This window comes from Meles meles, chromosome 2 (genome assembly GCF_922984935.1).
Source record: "Meles meles chromosome 2, mMelMel3.1 paternal haplotype, whole genome shotgun sequence".
Taxonomy (NCBI): Eukaryota; Metazoa; Chordata; class Mammalia; order Carnivora; family Mustelidae; genus Meles; species Meles meles.
Window position 1 is genome coordinate 18,398,629 of NC_060067.1, and position 19,445 is coordinate 18,418,073.

Consider the following 19,445-nt stretch of genomic DNA (forward strand, 5'->3'; position numbering starts at 1 on the left):
TACTGTATGGTAGATGCTTTCTTCTTAATGGATCCCAAAGATGAGAATGATGAATTTTTGTTTGGAAGAATAGATGTTAAGACATACAAAATTGTAAAATAATTATTCTTTTGATGAACTAAGCAGTGTTATGAATAGGAAAGAAAACCTAAAGTAGACTTAAGACTAATTTTTAGACAACTTCTTATAGTTTTTGAAGGCCAAAACTAAAGACAAAAATAAGAGATTTAATAGATCTTAGAGAGAAAGGAAAATGGGGTTTAAATGAACAAAAAATTGCTAGCTGTGAGAAACTGAGAATGAATGGGAAGTTAGAATATATGAAGATGCCAAGATGTAGTGCCTAGAATTTTTATTTTAATAATAGGGAATAGTCTTTTGACTAAACAGAGGTGAATAATTATGTTGCCGAGGTGACTGAAGTGTTTATCTGGAAAGGTGAATCTTGGATTTCACCTACCTAAATATGATACACACGCCTGAATGCAGGGAAGATAGGACCCTGGGAAATAAGACAAGATTAAAGAAGGAGGTTAAAGACTATCTTCAGAGATATAATATGAAGAAATAAAATTTTAAAGTACTCCACGCATCTGAGATAAAAAATAATGAGATGAGAATAAAATGAGGAGTTTCTGACTTGGGGGAACAGGGAATTAATATGGGAAATCAAGAAGATCACTGTGATGTCTACCACCATTAAAGTCACTGAGTGAAAGGAAGAATACCTATCCTAAAGGAAAAGATCACTGCCTGGACACACTTCAAATCATAAATTTAATTTAACCCCCTCCCCAAAGTTAACATTAGAGTAACTTATTGGATGTCAAGAAATTTTATACCCTCCTTCAAGAGTAACTTTAAGAAATGCTTTCAAAACTAAAGACTTGAAAACCAGATTTAAACAGGTGATCAGTCAATATAAATATTATTATTTTCTTTAAATATATTTCAAATGGACCAGTCATCCATATATCACATATTCCAAGCTGATGAAATTCTTGAGAAGGAACTAAAAAGGGCACTGCATGTTATATGTGATTGACCTCAAAATCAAGGTCACAAAATATGTCCATTTAAAACAATTTTTAGTAAAATCACATACCTTACAAATTTCACATAAATTTGCATCATAATGCTAGACAACATAATAATTTTACATGTTTATGTTTTAAGGAATAATAATTTTACATATTTTAACTATCTTCGCAGTAGGCTAATAAATAGTGCATCATTAAAATCACAAGATCTCATCTTTTCTTTAAGCAACAATTGTTCTATGGTTGCTGTGTTTATTAGATACGATATACTCCTAATAATAAATCCTATTCATAAGGGCAGTTTTCTATCTAGGAACATACTGTAAACTTTCCATCTGTGGAATTAGACAATAAACAAAATCTGTCACTATGAAAGCAATAAGTTCCTGAACTTTGGCGGCATTTTTAAGTAATTCGTTCTCAATGACTTGGAAAGTATGTCCGAAGTTAGAGTATTCATATTTAAAAAAATTTTCACAGACTAACCATTCAAACTAAACTTGAAAAAGAGAAGGATATTTCAATGGTAATATGAAAATAAAAAGACTGATACTGAAACAAAATATAAAAATGTGGGTGTTTTGAAGTATTTTCTTCGTATTTGGAGGAATATTTGCACTCACTGTTCCTATATTGGGCAAAAATGATATAGGAAATTTAATATTATCACTAGGTTATAATTATTACATCACTGTCCCAAATAACATATGAAAATCAATTAAGATTATATAACATGGGTCCCTATATCAAATTCAGCTTGGACACTATCTGTCCTAATTTGTTTTATGTAAATAAGATGCAAATCACTTGAGTAAAAGTAGTTAAGAGCACCAGCATCTGAATTTTTCTGAATCATAAGCTGTGATTGTTAAATTATTTGTTTTAAGTAGTATTTAATGTAATAAAAAGCTGACAGAAACAGGTTTAAGTTGAACTAATAATCTTGGTTTGGGGATAGGGAAAAAAACAATGTTGATCATAAAACTAACTACTGAATATATGCATCAAAAATATTTCTTGGGACAGTGTGATTGGAATAAGCTCATGCAAACACCATCTTTACAGATAAAACTATATCATAAGTATTCCTCAGTAACATCTGTAGGGTACCCTAACTCTATACAAATATAGCATCTACCCATTTTTATTGTAATCAACCTAATTCTAATCTCCCCACTCCCCCCTCAACACCCCACACACATACACTAAAAAAGAGGGAGGGAAGTGGAGGGTGGGAAGGAGAAAGACAAACGAAAGAATTAAAAAAAAAAAAAAGATCAACCACAAACCAAACAGTAGATTAAAGGAAATTCATTTTAAGAATCGAAATGATGCCCTGGGAACATGATAACCAGAAGCACATAAACACACAAAAATCATAACATATATGTATATATATTCTTTTTCCTCCTAGATCTTTAAATATGCTGGGTAAGTTTTGTAGATACTAAGATTAGATGTGATTTTTACCCCAAATTTTGTCTCAAGTACGTATTAGACAGTATATTTTTACTTCCACAAAGACTACAAAATCGCTCTATACCTGGGACAATGTGCGACTCTATGATGCTTAGCAGACTATATAGCCATGTAATTACCCATTTTCACTGCTTCCAATGAGGCCTGACAGCTCACCAGTTTATTACAGTGGCAGATGACTAGAAAAAGAAAGTTCTCGTTTTCTAAATTTTTTCAGAAAAGATTTCCTGAAAACTCAGGATTGAAAAAAAAAGGCTTATGAATAATGGAACACACTGCTACAGTCAACCAAGTTTTATAACCTTGCGATATTCCTATCACATGGAACAAGGTCCAGAAGTTGCAAAAAAAGCAATGCATTTAAGAACTTCTTAAAGTAATCACCAAAGTAATAAATATGAAAAATCATTTCTAATTACCTCTGTTGAGTGACGCTGAACTGTTTATATCTCCAGTAATGAAGGAAGACTCTGACTGCTTTCGGACCGTGTCATTCCACATTCTACGAATTCGGCTCTGGATGGGGAAAAGGGAAAAAGGGAAATGAACTCACCAGGCAGTAAATTTTCACACAAATCATTCTTTCTCTTTCTGTAATGGTTATATGAGACCTTTGTTTCTGGCATCTGGCAACTATATAACTTCTACATGCTTGCAGTACAGTAGCACGAGATCATCTGAAACTAAATTAGTGATAATAATTGGTTCTCATTAAGTGTATTCCTAAATGCTTATACCAAAAATAATTGTAACTATGAAAAGGCAATAAATGTAATGTACTATACCAATTTAAACATGTTGAAGATATACAGACGTGTACTCTAGATGGTTAGAATTTAATAATTTTAGTTTCCAAAGTGAAACAAATTATTTTCATTGTAACTTTTATGGGAATGGGGTATTTAAATATGTATTAAATTGTCAGTTTTATTAACAAAAGATTTACTTTAAGAATTCAAAAACTTGCAAGAAAGAAAAAGTTTGGTAAGAAAAGAACAGAGTATTATTAAAATGCTACTAAACTTAACATCTTCCATATATTTTGTGAGACCAGTGTAATTTTATAGGTTACATATGATTTTGACTTTTCTTTCTTTTGAAGGAAATAAAGGAAGACAATTCACCCTTATTCATTTCTTCACAGTAAGTAGTTTTATCAAGAACCAAAAATTCTTACATCATTATTTATATTCTCAGTTTCCTAAGTGTCAGATAACTGAAGAAAGCGGTGTAATATTTTTCCATTGGGGGGAGGAGATTTTTTTTTTCTGGCTTATTGTTCTGCCATTTTATTGCGTTAGGAATCAAAAAAGTATTAAGAATCCTGTGAGGAGGAAAACAACCTATCTTCAGCTTTTCCAAGGATGAGATAATTTTAAGAACTGTTACTATGGGTAATGGTACTGGTAAAACCAAGCTCACAAATAGATTATGTTCCAAATATATTTGAACTCCTTGAATAATAGGAGTATTTAATCTTAAAATACTAGACAATTTGTTTTGTAAATCTTGGGATATGTTTATTCTTCAGAAATATTGTCTATATTGTTTTTTTAGGTTAGCAACTACACACAGAGACACACTCCCTCAAACATACAGAACAAAACTAATAAAAGAATTAGAGGAGCTCCTGGCTGGGTGCCTTCTCAGTGAGGAGAACATGTGACTCTTGATCTCCTGGTCATAAATTCAAGCCCCACGTTGGGTGTGGAGCCTATTTAAAATACAGAAATAAAATAAAAGAGATTAAAATTTTTAAAAAATTAAAACAATAAGAAATTATAGATTCTGAACACTTTAGAAATGTTTCTCTCAAAAATACTTCAAAGCTTCAAACTGAAATACTGGAAACAATTCTCTCACATTTGTTTAATTAATTAATCAACTAGTTAATTAAAAATATTAAATGCTCTCTACTGCATGCCAGAAGCTACTCTAGGAGATACAAAAAGAAAAGACAAACAAAAAATATCTTTGTCTTCATGGAGTTACTAGATTAGTTAAGTGATAGATGCAACAAATTATCACAAAAACAAATGCCAAAGTAAACAATATGCCTACAAAGCTCCACAGAACCATTAATTATTATAACTGAAAACTATGAACGCAAATGATGTCAATGGTAGGATGGATATACAGAACAATATACAACAATAATAAAAAGCAACATAGCCCCCTGCAGCAACATAGATGCCTGAGGAAAGAAAGAAAATAGAAGAGAATAGGTACTGGGTGATTTCATGTGCATAAGTATCAAACACATGCCAAACAAAATGTACTGTTAAAACTTAAGATGGCGGTTAATTTAGAGGTGGATGATGGAGAAAGGTTCAAATCTTTCTTTCTTTTTTTTTTTTTTTAAGATTTTATTTATTTATTTGACAGACAGAGATCACAAGTAGGCAGAGAGGCAGGCAGAGAGAGAGAGGAGGAAGCAGGCTCCCTGCTGAGCAGAGAGCCCGATGCGGGGCTGGATCCCAGGATCCTGGGATCATGACCTGAGCCGAAGGCAGAGGCTTTAACCTACTGAGCCACTCAGGCGCCCCGCTTCAAAAAGATTCTAAGGTACTCCCAACATTCTATTATTTGACCCAGGGAGGGGTAATAAATCAATGTGCATATACCTGTATTTTGTGTACTTTTGTTAATGTTTGTTATATTACATAATTTAAAAAAAGTTTAAGTGCACATAAGGAGGGGAAATATCCTTGACTAGGAAGTCTGTGAGACTACCTTGAAGAAGTGACATCTTAACGGATTTGATGGAACTATGATTGTTGTTAGGTGACATTTCCATGAGCTTCCCCCTACCTCCTCTTCTATGAGTCTCCCCAACCTGGGCTAGCCACACTGGTTCTCTTGCCATTCCTTTCCAAGTCGATCACATTTCTGCCTCAGGCTTAGTTCAATTGTCTCTTCTGCCTGAAGTGTTCTTCCCCCAGATACATGTATGAATAACTCCATCTCTTTACATTTTTGCTGAAATATTTTCTCCTTAAAGAGACCTAACTTGTCCTGCTGTTCCACCCACCTAACCCTGCTGTTTTCCTCCCGTAGTCACTATTATCTTAAACAACCTGACTTATAATTATAATGCATTTATTTCTTGTATTTATATATAATATCCAGTATTTAATGTCTAATGTCTGTATGAAATTTGAGGTTCCGGAAAAACAGAAATTTTGTATTTTTTGTTTATTGATGTATCACACACTGAAATAATACTTGGTATAAGATAAATATGTATGTATACCAAAATATATATTTTATATGTAAAACATGCATGTTATATGTAAAATTTTTACACTTCAATTAATTCTTTCTAGGTTCTAGGCTCTATACTATGTAATTTTTCATGTATTCATTCACTGAAATCTCACAAGAACTCCTTGAGGCAAGTACTCTTATTCATTAGAAAACTGATGTTCAGAAGTTAATTATCATAGTCAATGTCACAGACTTAATAAGTGACAAAACCAACATTTGAATCCACTCAACTGGCTCCTGACATAGGAGCTTAACAACTCACTAAACTATCTCAAATAATAGTTGAATAGAAAAAGGAGAAAAGATAAAATATTGTAGCAGAGAAAAAGTATACATTATGCAGCTCAGAGTCAACCCTTTAATGTTCCTGGGATGAACTGGGATGATGTGGGGGTAAAAAAGGGAAGCCACAGAAGACTAAATACAGTAATATAACACTTCAAAAAAAGATTTAAAAAGTGACAGTAAACATCTTTTTTTGGAGGTGAGAAATTATTAGAACTTGTCAAAGAAATGAAGAATGGAAGTTTTCTGGTTGCACGCACAGGAAGTGATTAGGGAGAGGTTTCAAGAAGGAAAAATACATGGAAAATGTTCAGTTCCTGAGTTGGATGTTCACTTCACAGGTGTTCATTTTACTACTCTACTTCATAACTTAATGGATGTTACATATATTATTTTACGTTTCAAATATCATATGATAAATGTAAATACATCTACAGAGTCAATAAAACAAGTAAAAAATAAAGAAAGGTTGAAGTGGAAAGGGTAATACTTTAGTTCATAGTTTTTATAAACACGCATAAACACAAACGAATCCTACACATGTCTGTGAATATCTCTTTGTTGATTATGATTATGACCAAGCTTCAGTAAGTGATTATTAGCACCAGGAAGCAGGTATGGGGAAGCCACTGGTAGAGAGGATTTTCACGTGTTAGTCTTCCCAATCACGCTCGTCCACTATCTACATGGAAGCCACATGATCTTTATTAAATGTGGATGATCTGCGGACACTTCCTTTTCTAAATCATCCCAACTGGGTTTCTAAAGTAATCAAAATAAACTCTGAATTTGCATACTCTTACAAACCATTATTGGTCCATCTCTGGCCTTCTCCTGTGACTTCCTCTTCAATTGATTATCACCCAATTTAACCAATGACATTGTTTCCATTCCTGAGTTTGCAAGTCCTCCTCTACTAAGGGCTTTGCATTAGAGTTCTCTCACCTGGAATTCTCTTCTCCTGAATATCCTTCCTGTCATTCATTCCCAAAAGTCTTTTTCCAGCACTTAATCCAGGTAACCAGCTACCTTGGCTTTCTGTATCAAATCGCTACATTTGGATTTCTACCAACTTTCATAATTTGATATTTTCTGTTGGCTTGCTGATAAATTTTCTGTCTTCCACATTTAGAACGAAAGCTCCAGATCACAGGAGAAGTTGACTTTTTATAACTACCTCCAGAGTTTAGAAGCCTGCCTTTATAGAGAATATTCAATATTTCTTAGTAAAAAATAAAGAATATAGAGATTGTTATTTTACAAGTTCTCTGATGTGGAAAAGGCATTCATGATCCCAAAATTTTACCTTAATATCAGTGAGTATTTTAGACTATGTAAGGTCATAATTAATATGAAGTACATTGATTATTTTGACCTAAACAGACTGGATTTAAGTAACTATTAACTTTACGTAGGATAGGATTTTCATGGTTAATCAGAATTGGTATTATATTAAGCATAAGAAAACAATGTAAGGGTTTTTCTTTGGAAGGCTAGAATTGTAATATGAGAACTATAAAAGCGAAGAAAAAACATGATACAGCTTTAAAATATATATCTGAAATTATATTCGGTAATAATGACACTATGAAGTGATGGCTGCTTCAATTTACTTAATTTACTTATTTACAATTTACTTATAATTTGTCTTCAGTGTGAATATGTTATCTCAATCTTTCTAACGACATAAGAAATAAGTATCATTACCATCATTTTACAGATGAAAAAACTGAGGGTCAATAATATAGGTAAATTGTTTTGTTTCCCGGCTGGTACATGCCAAGGCTAGAATTCAAACCAAGAGCTATCCACACAGCAAGCTTGTGATTATTCTATTAACTTGCATTGCCCTATCTTTTAGCTTACCAGTATTGCTAAATATTACACAAGTTTGTTGTAACATAATACATAAACTTCCAAATAGTATAGTTTCATGAATGGCTTTTGTCAAATGACTATGGGATGGTGGTTGATGACCTCAGCTATGTGAAAGCATGAAGGAACTAATCAAGCTGGATGACACATAGGATCTCAGCAATTTCAATTTAAAAGCTGTGGAAAAGATTATAGGGGCACCTTGGTGGCTCAGTCAGTTAAGCCTCTGCCTGTGGCTCAGGTCACGATCCCAGAGTCCTGAGATGGAGCCCGCATCAGTCTCCCTGACCCGTGGGAAGCCTGCTTCTCCTTCTCCCACTCCCCACGCTTGTGTTCCCTCTCTCACTCTCTCTCTCTCTCTCTGTCACATAAATAAATAAAGTCTTTAAAAAAAAAAAAGCTGTGGAAAAGATTATTACAAAAAGGAAGTAAGGATGATCAGTCTGAAAATAAAGGTGTGGAATCTAAGGGCCTCACACTAGAAGCGTCATCTGGGCATACCCTACAATTAGGTGATACTTCAAATTTCTAATTGGCCAATTTAGTAGTCCTACACTCAGAAACCTCAGCCCACATACATTGGTACATCTGTTCCCCTCATTTGCAACTCTGTAACTCAGTAAGTTACAGAAATAACAAATAAAATTCAACTATTAATAGTTGTCCATTATATGTAGGTATAAGTTTCATTTTCAGTATGTGATAGTTACTACATTGGCTACAAGAGGTAATTTCCTTAAAAATCCTATATATGAAATACTACTTTCTTATAATTTTGGGGTAAAATGCCAAATTCCTTTTGTCACTTTCTGTATTCATTCAACTAGGAATAATCTGAAGTCATTAATTATTATGCAAACTGAGACCCCAGATTTCATAATTTTGTTACAAAGTGGCTTTTGAACTATTTGTCATAATCATTCCTATTTGAGACACTGAAAGAACAACAACAAATGTGGGGGGTTAAACACTTGGGATACAAACTACTTCCGATCAAGGAAGGACAGCAACTCATGACAGAATACAATAAGCGATATTTCATTTTAACGAACAAATATTTACCTGTGAGCCTGTGGAGTAGCGTCCAGGAGTTCGAGAACCAGATGTTTTCCCTGAGCCAATGGAACTCTCTGTACTTTTGCCACTACAACAATGTGTTCGCAGGCATTTCCCATACTCTTTTCGTACCTAGCCAATTAAATATTAACTTCTGTTAGCACGTAATTCATTTCCGCTGGGAACTATGGTATAAAAATGAATGTGAGTTTCATTTTTAGATCATTAATACAATTATTTCTTTGCCCTACAGATACAAGAAAGTCTGTTCAGCATATATTTTACAATATAAAAGAATATCCAAGCCACCAATCTTGAAATTTCACGTAAATGGAACCTTATAAAACAGGCACATATGCACACACACATGCAATTATGCTATAACGCTACTACCTCTTAGTTCAAAAACCAGAAAGTTAAGACTCTTTAAGACACTATTTTTAGCCTCATAAATTTGGTCTGATGTGGCCCCTTGGTGCAACTGTTCTTTGAATTGAGGTCTAGTGAGAAAGCCACAGAGAGAAGAGGGGTTGGAGAAAGGGAGGGGAAAGGGGGAGAGAGAGGAAGAGAAAAGAGAAAAAGAATGTTTAAACACAGAAAAAAAGGAATGTGTTGGGTTAAATTTCCTTTAAATCTATATTTCTCTGAAGTTTATTTCCCCTAAAAGAGGTCAAATTTATAACTTTAGAATATAAAATCCAAACTATTTTTAAATTTATTCAATCATAATAATTCTATTCAATAATCACAGATTGCTTTTCTTTATTAAATTCTTAATCCTGCTTGTAGTATAAAATCATGGGAAAAAAGGAGATAAACATTTTTTTTTTTTTTTTTTTTTTAGTCAACGTTTCCAAGCAGGATAACATATCAACAATGTCTGGGAAAAATTTTATCATGTTTAAAAATTTTGTTACTATCTCTTTAATCAAACAAGACATACAAAAATAAACAGTAACTGCTATTGGAAGTTACTGGAATCATACTTCCACTATGTACAACAACAAAAATAATCCCCAACTATGTCTTCCTCAACTATAAACACATTCTGGGACATTTTATTGGTTATGCATTCTAAATTTATGTTCATTATGAAATAACACTGTATATATAATTATTCTTGGGGCGCCTGGGTGGCTCAGTGGGTTAAGCCTCTGCCTTCCGCTCAGGTCACAGTCTCAGAGTCCTGGGATCGAGCCCTGCATCAGGCTCTCCGCTCAGCAGGAAGCCTGCTTCCCCCCCACCCCACCCTTCTCCCTGCCTCTCTGCCTACTTGGGATCTCTCTCTCTGTCAAATATATAAATAAAATCTTAAAAAAAAAGACTTTCTAATTACTTTTTAATTATTCTTCTCTCTTTACATATTGAATTCACATGAGTTCATCCTTTCCACAATTTGTGACAATGTAATATCCCAATGTAATTTTATTTATTTTTTAATAATTTTATTTAAAGCAAAGTTATAGATATATGCTTTTTTGAGAGACATATTTAGAATCAAAAGCAAAAACGTTAGTGTGAATGATACATTAATATTAGCATTCAAAACTAAACTACCATATCTTAATATTAGAGGGTTTGTTCTACCAAAGATATAGCAGAATTGGAGACAGAATACATTCAGGTTTGCTTGAAGAATTCACAGATATGAAATGCTTATTCTGCGATAGGAACAACAATCTACCAAAGCATGAAGGAGGCATGCCTGGTGGCAATAAGAAGGGGGAACCCGGAAGGCTTCCCAGAAGGTTGGAATCTGTCAGGTTAGAATATGAAGTTGAAAGTAAGGCTAGATGAGAGAGACAAAGGCATTCTCGGTATTGCACACACGGTGAGCAACTTTTGAGGACGTGCTCTGATCTGGAACTCCAGCATTACATTCGTTAATATATTTTAAATTAGAGTGATATGTTTTCCAACCAATCTCTTCTATGGCACGTTTATGAATAATTAGAAATATTAGTTTTATTCAGTGTTTAAAAGCCAATTCACATTTTGTTTATATTTTAGAAGATTTTATTTATTTGACAGAGATCACAAGTAGGCAGAGAGAGAGAGAGGAGGAAGCGGGTTCTCTGTTGAGCAGAGAGCCTGATGCGGGACTCGATCCCAGGACCCTGAGATCATGACCTGAGCTGAAGGCAGAGGCTTAACCACTGAGCCACCCAGGCACCCTTTTGTTTATATTTTAAAAGAAATAAGTTGATACCCGCTTGTGTGTGTGTCTAATAGATATGTGAGGCCGGAAGTATGGAGTGAAGAAGCTTCTCATTTTTATTTGCTATTTCCTAGGAATTATGCTAGGTCCCTCCCTCAAAATGACTCTAGGAAATAATCGTTAACTACATTTTACAGATAAGAACACTGAAAAGCTCAAGCAATGAAAATAAACTGAAAGATTGAAAAGATTAAGCACTATGTCCTATATGAAAAAAATCCACATCTTATAGGTGCTCTATGGTCAGAAAGCTCTTTATAAGAGGCTGCATTTCTAAAATTAATATGTTAACATTATTATTAAAGTAATCTATTAAATTATCCCTTTCTCTGTATCTGGAAAAAATAGGGACAAATGCTTTAATTAGAATTTGAGAAAGCTAAAAATTATCTCTACCCAAAGGTGAGCACTATCAATTACAGTTTAATATTAGTCCTGAATTGATGAAGTATTTCCAAGAACCAAAATGCTGATTATAACCTATGTCCCACTTTGTTTTTCCTAATGTCCCCAAGAGCATATTTTCTTCTTAGAAAAGAAAGTGTTTTTTAATGAAGTGATTTAAACCTAAACAAATATTTTAAAGGGAGAGATAGAGAAAAAGAAAAAGAGAACCACTCTCATTCCTGTTACAAAGGCAGCAATATTGTATAAGCCACAGGAATTCCTCATGGACTATTTTCATTTTCCAACAAAGGTTAAATGTTCTGAACTGGTTATATAAATGACCAGCAAACCAAGACATATAGTGATGCCAAGTTCCATATTCAGGTGTATTACTTTCTGAATCTTTACTGACTTTATTTTTCTTAAGAAAAAAAGGATATAACATGGACTGTATCTCTGAACATATCAAATAAAAGTTATTTGATCATTCAGTCATTTGCATATTCTAATACACTATTTCACATGATACTCCATCCTACCAAAACCAGATATGGTATCTTATTGTTTTAATATTGTTCTAGAATATAGAAGATGGGAAAAAAACTGTACCTTGTCAATGGAATATTTCTTTTATACTCTCAGATCAGAAATAATTATGATACCCTCTGAGGTTTATAATTGAGTGCATAACAAAAGAAAAAGTGATAAATTTAATGTCACCAGTAGAAATACTGGTATTGGTTATATCATGCAATCCACACTCAGAATAGGACTGATAACACAGAGTTGGATTTTTATTAATGAGTTGAATCAATCGACAAATACCCCTACAAGGCAAAATATCTCAAAATGGAGTATTTCATATTTCTCTAATCAAAACATATAAGCAACTACGTCAGCATGGGCACATTACAGAAATTCAATCAGATGGCTTAAGGAAAACTTCTTAAGAGAATTAAGATTGTTAAAATGTGCATACTCCCCAAAACCATCTATAGATTCAATGCAGTTTCTCAAATTTCAATGGTAGTTTTCACATATACAGAAAAAACAACCTTAGAATTTGTACAGAACTACACACACGCACACACACACACACACACACACACACACACACCCCAAAGGTCAAAGTAATCCTGAGAAAACAAAGCTGTAGGCATTATACTTTTTGCTTTCAAACTATACTATAAAGCCGCAGTAATTAAAACGGTACGGTATTGTTATACAAATAGACACATAGACCAAGAGAACAGAATTAGCCCCAACATAAATGCTTACATTTACTGTCAACTAATGTTTGACAAGGGAGCCAAGAATATTTGATAGGAAAAGGACAATCTCTCCAATAAATAGTTTTGGGAAAACCAGATAACTACATGCAAAAGGATGAAATTGAACTCTGTCTTTACACTACTCACAAAATTTAACTCAAAATGAATTAAGGACTGAAACATTTGACCAGAAGGCATAAAACTCCTAAAAGAAAACATAAGAGAAAAGTTCCTAGACAGGTCTTAGCAATGACTTTTGGACATAACATCAAAAACAAAAGCAACAGAAGCAAAAATTAGTAAGTCGGATTACATCAAAATAAAAAGCTTGTGCATAGCAAAATAAATAACAAAATGAAAAGGCAATCTACAGAATTGAAGAAAACATTTGCAAATCATATTTCTGTAAGGGGTTCACATCCAAAATATATAAAGAACTCATATAACTCAATAGCAAAAAAACCAAAACAATCTAATTACAAATGGACAGAGGAAATGAACAGACATTTTTCTTAAGAAAACATAAAAATGACCATCATAAAAAGATGCTCAACAGCACAGAGCAGGGAAATACAAACCAGTACCACGATGAGATACCACTTCACATCTGACAGAATGGCTATCATCAAGACGACGAGAAAAAAAGTAAAGAAAACAAGAGATAACAAATATTGGTGAGGATGTGGAGAGAAGAGAGCCCTTGTGCCCCGTTGATGGGAATGTAAATTGGTAGAGCTATTATGTGAAACAGTATGGGATTTCCTCATAAAATTAAAAACAGAACTACCATGTGATCCAGAAATCTCACTTCTAGGTATACAGCCCCAGGAAATGAAATCAAGAGGTATCTGCACTCCCATGTTGACTGAAGCATTACTCAATAGCCAAGACATAGAAACAACCCAAGTGTCCATCAATGGGTGGATACAATAAGAAAATGTGGTACATACATACAATGGAATATTGTTCAGCCATGAAAGGAGGAAATCCAGCCCTTTTCGACAACATGGATGAAACGAGGGCATTATGCTAAGTGAAATAAGTCAGATAGAAAAAGACAAATACTGTATGATATCACTCATTGGGCAAAGAGCTATACTCATAGAACCAGAATAGAATGGTGGTTACCCAAGACTGGGAGTAAAGGAAATGGGAGGATACTGGCTAAAGGGTACAAACTGCCAGCTATAAGAACAGCAAGTTCTGAGGTACTAATGTACAGGAGGATAATTGTAGTAAACAAAACCGTATTATATATTTGAAAGTTGCTAAGAGAGATCTTAAATGTTCTCACCACAAAAAAAGAAATGATAACCATGAGTTGATGGAAGTATTAGCTAATATTATGGTGGTAATCATTTTATAATAAATGTGTATCAAATTAACACACTGTAGGCCATAAACTTGTACAATATTATATATCACTTATATCTCAATTTTAATAAAGAAATAAAAGAAAAATCTCCTAAGACATTTCTGCAATGTTAAACAAAATTATCTCTTTGCATGTTTTGTAAGGATAAAGGTAAACAATTCCATGTTTTCTGTATTTTCAAATATTGGCCATGTTCTTGACATCCAATAAAAATGCCACTAAAATTAGAAAACTCTAAACATAAGATGAATGAAAGAATAATATGCTTATTATTCATTATTATAAATCATAAAAGTAAGCTTCTAAAGCAGGGATTGTTAAATTTTTTCATGAAGGGGCTGATAGTCAATATTCAGGCTGTGTCAGCCAAGAGGCAACTAAGGATGTTATTTATGTACTTAATTTTAAATTTTAAATGTAACCACTTGAAAATACAAAAACCATTCTTGGCTGGCTGACTGTAAAAATCAAAGGCAGCTAGACATATTTGACCCATGACCTGTTGTTTGCTGAAGTCTGTTCTAATGAATCACAAAATTGAGCTTGATGACATGTATTTAAAAAAAATTTTCACGTATGTTAAATATACTAAAAAGTCAAGACTTGGTTTTAGATCCTGAGGTTTAATATCTTTTCCTGTATACCAAAAGCAATCCCTAGTTATACCAGCCATGTATGTTTTTAAGATAAGAAAAATAAAAATAATTATTGGGAAAACCTAAAAGATATGGCTAATAGAAATACTCAAATCAAAATAATTAACACATAAAATACAAAAAATATTTTTTGCTTTAAAGAAAATTTCTATATAACATTAAAATTTTAAATTTTGTTAGCCCAAATTTCTAGCTAATGAATAAAATAAAGGCAATAGGTAAATCTGGTTCACTATACTTGAAGATGTTAAAATTGCTTAATGGCCCACTAGTCCCTTATTTATACAGACAAATGCTACTTTTTCCCTTAATCTCCAATTTCGCTCTCATCTTTTTATATAGATTTCTTGTGACAACCAGTTATGTCTTTCTTCTATCAAAATCTGGAAGATTTTTTCCCCAAATGCGTAGTCTCCGTGACTTCTCTGAAAAGTGTTACAATATTGGCTGCTGTCTAGTTTTGGACATTTTCTCCTATCTTTAATTCAGTATATTATCTTGATCCTGATTTTGTTCCTTGGACACTTCTTTTTCCATTTCTATTTCTAATCATTATTCACATGTCCTACTCTTGACATCCCTCAAGTGTGGTAGACTGCTAGCTGTTTATAACACCTAATTCCTCATCTTCCCGAGGTAAAAAAGCTAGACTATGTTTTCTAGTCTTCCTTGCAGTTTAGGTGGTACCATTGATAGTGTCCTATCTGATGGAAGGTGAGTAGAAGTGACGTAAGCTTCTTTCAGACCTTGTACACAAGATCCTCTCTTTCTTGGACTGCCTGCGTCAATACTCAAGGTGACTATGGAAATCATATACAGAGTTTGGCTGAGACCTCATCAGTCTGTATCCTTCCATGATATACCACCATCAGTTGGGCCATAAGTAAAAAAAAAAAAAAAAAAAAAAAGTATTTTGTGGTTAAGCAACTGCAGTTTTGGGGGGGGTGTGCACTAAATATTTGGGAAGGTCCATCCATTGTAAATATAACCTCTTTTCTAAACTAATTCTAATTCAATAGGTTAGAATCCATCCATTCCCTTATAACCTCTTTACTTTTCTGTAACCTACATTTATAGGCCTCAGTCACCATTACTATTCTGGCCTTATTTATGATTATGTCAACACATTTTTTATATCTACCACTATATACAACTGAAACGGAACACAACCGACTCATCTGGACAAGTGGATACCCGTCTCAAGTATTGTTTTAGGTCCTATGAGTCTCTCAAATCAAAACTCACAGACATAGATATTTTTACTCTTTATTTTTATTTATTTATTTATTTTGGTTTCCCAAAGAAAAATTTTAAGTGTTGTTTCTCTCTTAGAAGAAATTTTCACATTTTGACATTTCATTTTCAGAGCCACCTCTCAATATCTCATAATTATTTTTATTACCTCTATGTTACACATGAAGAAACTGGGGCATGAGCAGGTTAATTAACTTGCCCAAAGTCATATAAGCTTTTAAATAGAGAAACTAGTATTTAGACCCAGACAGTCTTGGTTCAGGGGTCTATGTGATTGGAACTCTAATGACCATATTTTTAATAGAGTTAAAAATTATAAGATGAGAAACTCAATCTTGAAATTTCTAAAAAAATGCAATGAAAGCATTTAGTGGCTAAAATTAGCTTTGAAAATGAATATTTAGGTCCTTGTAAATGTGAAAAATCACAAAAATAGACCAGCATGAAAAATTAAATATTGCATCCTAGTCATCGAACTCATAGATTTTATAAAAGATGCTTTTAAAGATAAGTACAGAGACCATTACTAAGTATGTCATCATTCATTTAAAAACCATAAATGTTATCATAAAATGATAAAAATTCATATTTTCCAGTACATATGAAGTGTTTTTTAAAGAAAAAGAGAAAAATATATATTTCCTATGCATATATATATACATATCTCCACCCCACAGCTCCATGTCTTAGAAATGCTATTTCTAATACATAAATTCCATGTGTCTGTCAATAAAAATATTAAAGACTATAAGGTCAAGCCTACAAGAGTATAATTTTTGTTTATCCAAATCAGAAAATACTCTGATTTTTTTTTTTTTGCTGTTAAACACATTCACCAACTATTTTCCTTCTGTTTTGTGTGTTTTGTCCCTATTGTAAAGATAAAATTAATGAAGTGATATATTTATTTCTTAGAGACTAAAACATCAAGAATGATTTATGTTATCGTTGCTTTCCTATTTGGAATAGAGAATTTTTGCTTACCTTCTTTTGTAGGACACAATGGAAAATGAATATAAACATTCCCTGTAGAGAATTGAATATAGTGAAGAGATACGCCATGATGACTGTGCTTTCATTAATATACATGAGTCCGAAGGCCCAGGTCAATCCTAATAGGCAGAGAAGAGCTATTGCACCTATAACCCATGACCTGTAGAGAGAAAAGAAAATTAAGGGTTATCAAATGATTGGTCTTTAATTAGCACAATCATATCATATCAACAATACTGACACTGAAAAAAATGTTACGGTAAGTTTTATTGACAGAAAATGTAGGACAGGTGGTATAAGTAACTTTAAGATTTTAATGGGGACTACAAGTTTTCAAACTTGAGGAGAGATACATGAATGAGAATGTTATGAACACAGAAATTCATTTAAGCAAAAGCAGATTTGTACTATTAAATTATTCATGTATTTGCAGCACATATGCAAATGATATGGAGATGTAATTATGGTGAATGGCAAGGGGGAAAAGTCTATAAAACTATGTTAGTTTCCACTGGCTTCATTGTTATGATAACATTTGTTTGATTGGACTCTCTCCATTAGTGCTTCATCTGATACACTTTTACCCCATTTTTCCAAATTTCCTCTTTTTCCATAAAAATTTTAGTGCTTGGCACTGACAAAAAAAAAAAGAGCTTGGATTCGAAGGAACAAGTATATGGAATATATGTATGAATTTTTAAAAGTTCTATTTGTCTGATTCTATAGTTATGTAAAACAAGTGTGATACAGTGGATGGAAAAAACTGTTCCACTCTAGATCACAATCCGTGTTGTCTCGGCCTTCGGATTGCTGTCTTCTAGGTTAAGTTGGACTAGACTTTTGAAAATCAGGCAACTGGCAGCTTTGCTGAAAAGAAGCTTAAAAGCTCAGGGCACCTTCATCACTTGGAAGGGTCTGTAAACTTGAGGGAGAAAATGAAGCTGAGAATGGGATGGAGTGGTATGAACAAAGGAGGCTAGAATGGAAGACGATTCTCACTCTCCATTCCCTTAGTTTCCTCCAGCTGCCATTCACAATAGTAATCAACGGGCGACAAAAGTCCATATATTTGTGGCCGTGTGTTCTGTATTGACTATCAACATAAAATGAATCTTTCCAATAAATGGGAATCCAACAAGTGAAAAAGGAATCTTTCTAAGTATATAGGAGAAGAGGACCAAACCAGGCTAGATCTCTATATATTCATGAACCCACCCTTTCCTTTCCCAGCACACCTTCCTTGAAAGAGTAAATATTTCTTTTCAGCAGACCATACTCCGCCACTTGCATTGTCTAAGGAAGAAATATTTATGGGGATTGAAACTTCGCAAAATGAAGGGGTTAAAAGAAACCACACACGTATTCACCAAATCCAAAGCTGGGTTGCGTAAAGTTTTCAGAGAGCACTATGTCTTAACAAACATATGGTCCCAAAGTAGTCAATTAGTATTAAATTCTTATTAAAATTCATCATGGCTATTCACTGTTTTTCTTCTACAACCATCAGCTATTATATTGCCTATTCAAATATCCCCTAAATTTAACATGTTCAATTTCAAAACATTAATGTTGTTGAACGAAGAATCCCTAAAGGAGGCTTGTCATTGTATGTGGCATGTTTGCTTATATGAATCAGAAAATATCTTAGATATTAATATTTTTCTATAACTTAACTGAAAAATATGGGAACTCTCAAGATAAAGCTCTCAGCTTCTTACAGGCATTGGAAAAAGGAAAAATGGAAAGAATACCATTAAATCAAGGCAAAATTGCTATTTGAATTTAGAAATAAAATGATAGAATAAAATACTCAAGTCAGCTAGCATCCACTGGAAAACACGTGATGGGCCCAAGAGTCAATGATATAAAAACTACAATGAGCCCAATTTCTAAAGAAAAAATATATAAGCAAGAGCATGAAGAAGTAAGTGAAATGTCATTGGAGAAAATGAAAACAAAGGACTCTTCACCAGAAGAACAAACTGAAAGTCTAGAGTAAGGTCACCTACAGGTTGCCCCAATCTTAAGTTTATTGTGGCAGGACACATAATTTTAAAACGTATAAAAGAAAAAAGCTCAAATATCAACATTTGAGTTTATTCTTATTAGATTCGTACAGACTTGTAGCTTTGTTTTAGAAATTTAAAAGATGTATTCATAAACAGGTCATTAATCAAGTGACGTGTCAAAATTGAAAGGTAATTTTCCATATATCAAATTGAATTTGTGAAGGAGACTTTTTTCCCCCCCTTTTTGAATATTTAAAATAGAAATTCATTAATATCCACT

The 19,445-nt window shown here is 33.2% G+C and overlaps 1 protein-coding gene across 17 annotated transcripts in view; it reads right to left on the reverse strand.

Moving 5' to 3' along the window:
* ADGRL3 (adhesion G protein-coupled receptor L3) overlaps nucleotides 1–19,445 on the reverse strand; it is an 811,968-nt gene that overhangs the window by 29,815 nt on the left and 762,708 nt on the right. For all 17 annotated transcript variants that reach the window (XM_045993750.1, XM_045993732.1, XM_045993758.1 and 14 more), the window contains 3 exons: nucleotides 17,148–17,316; nucleotides 9,009–9,134; nucleotides 2,939–3,035 (listed from right to left, as the gene is read on the reverse strand). In XM_045993750.1, coding sequence (XP_045849706.1) covers nucleotides 2,939–3,035; nucleotides 9,009–9,134; nucleotides 17,148–17,316 — 392 coding nt within the window. The remainder of the gene's footprint in view (nucleotides 1–2,938; nucleotides 3,036–9,008; nucleotides 9,135–17,147; nucleotides 17,317–19,445) is intronic.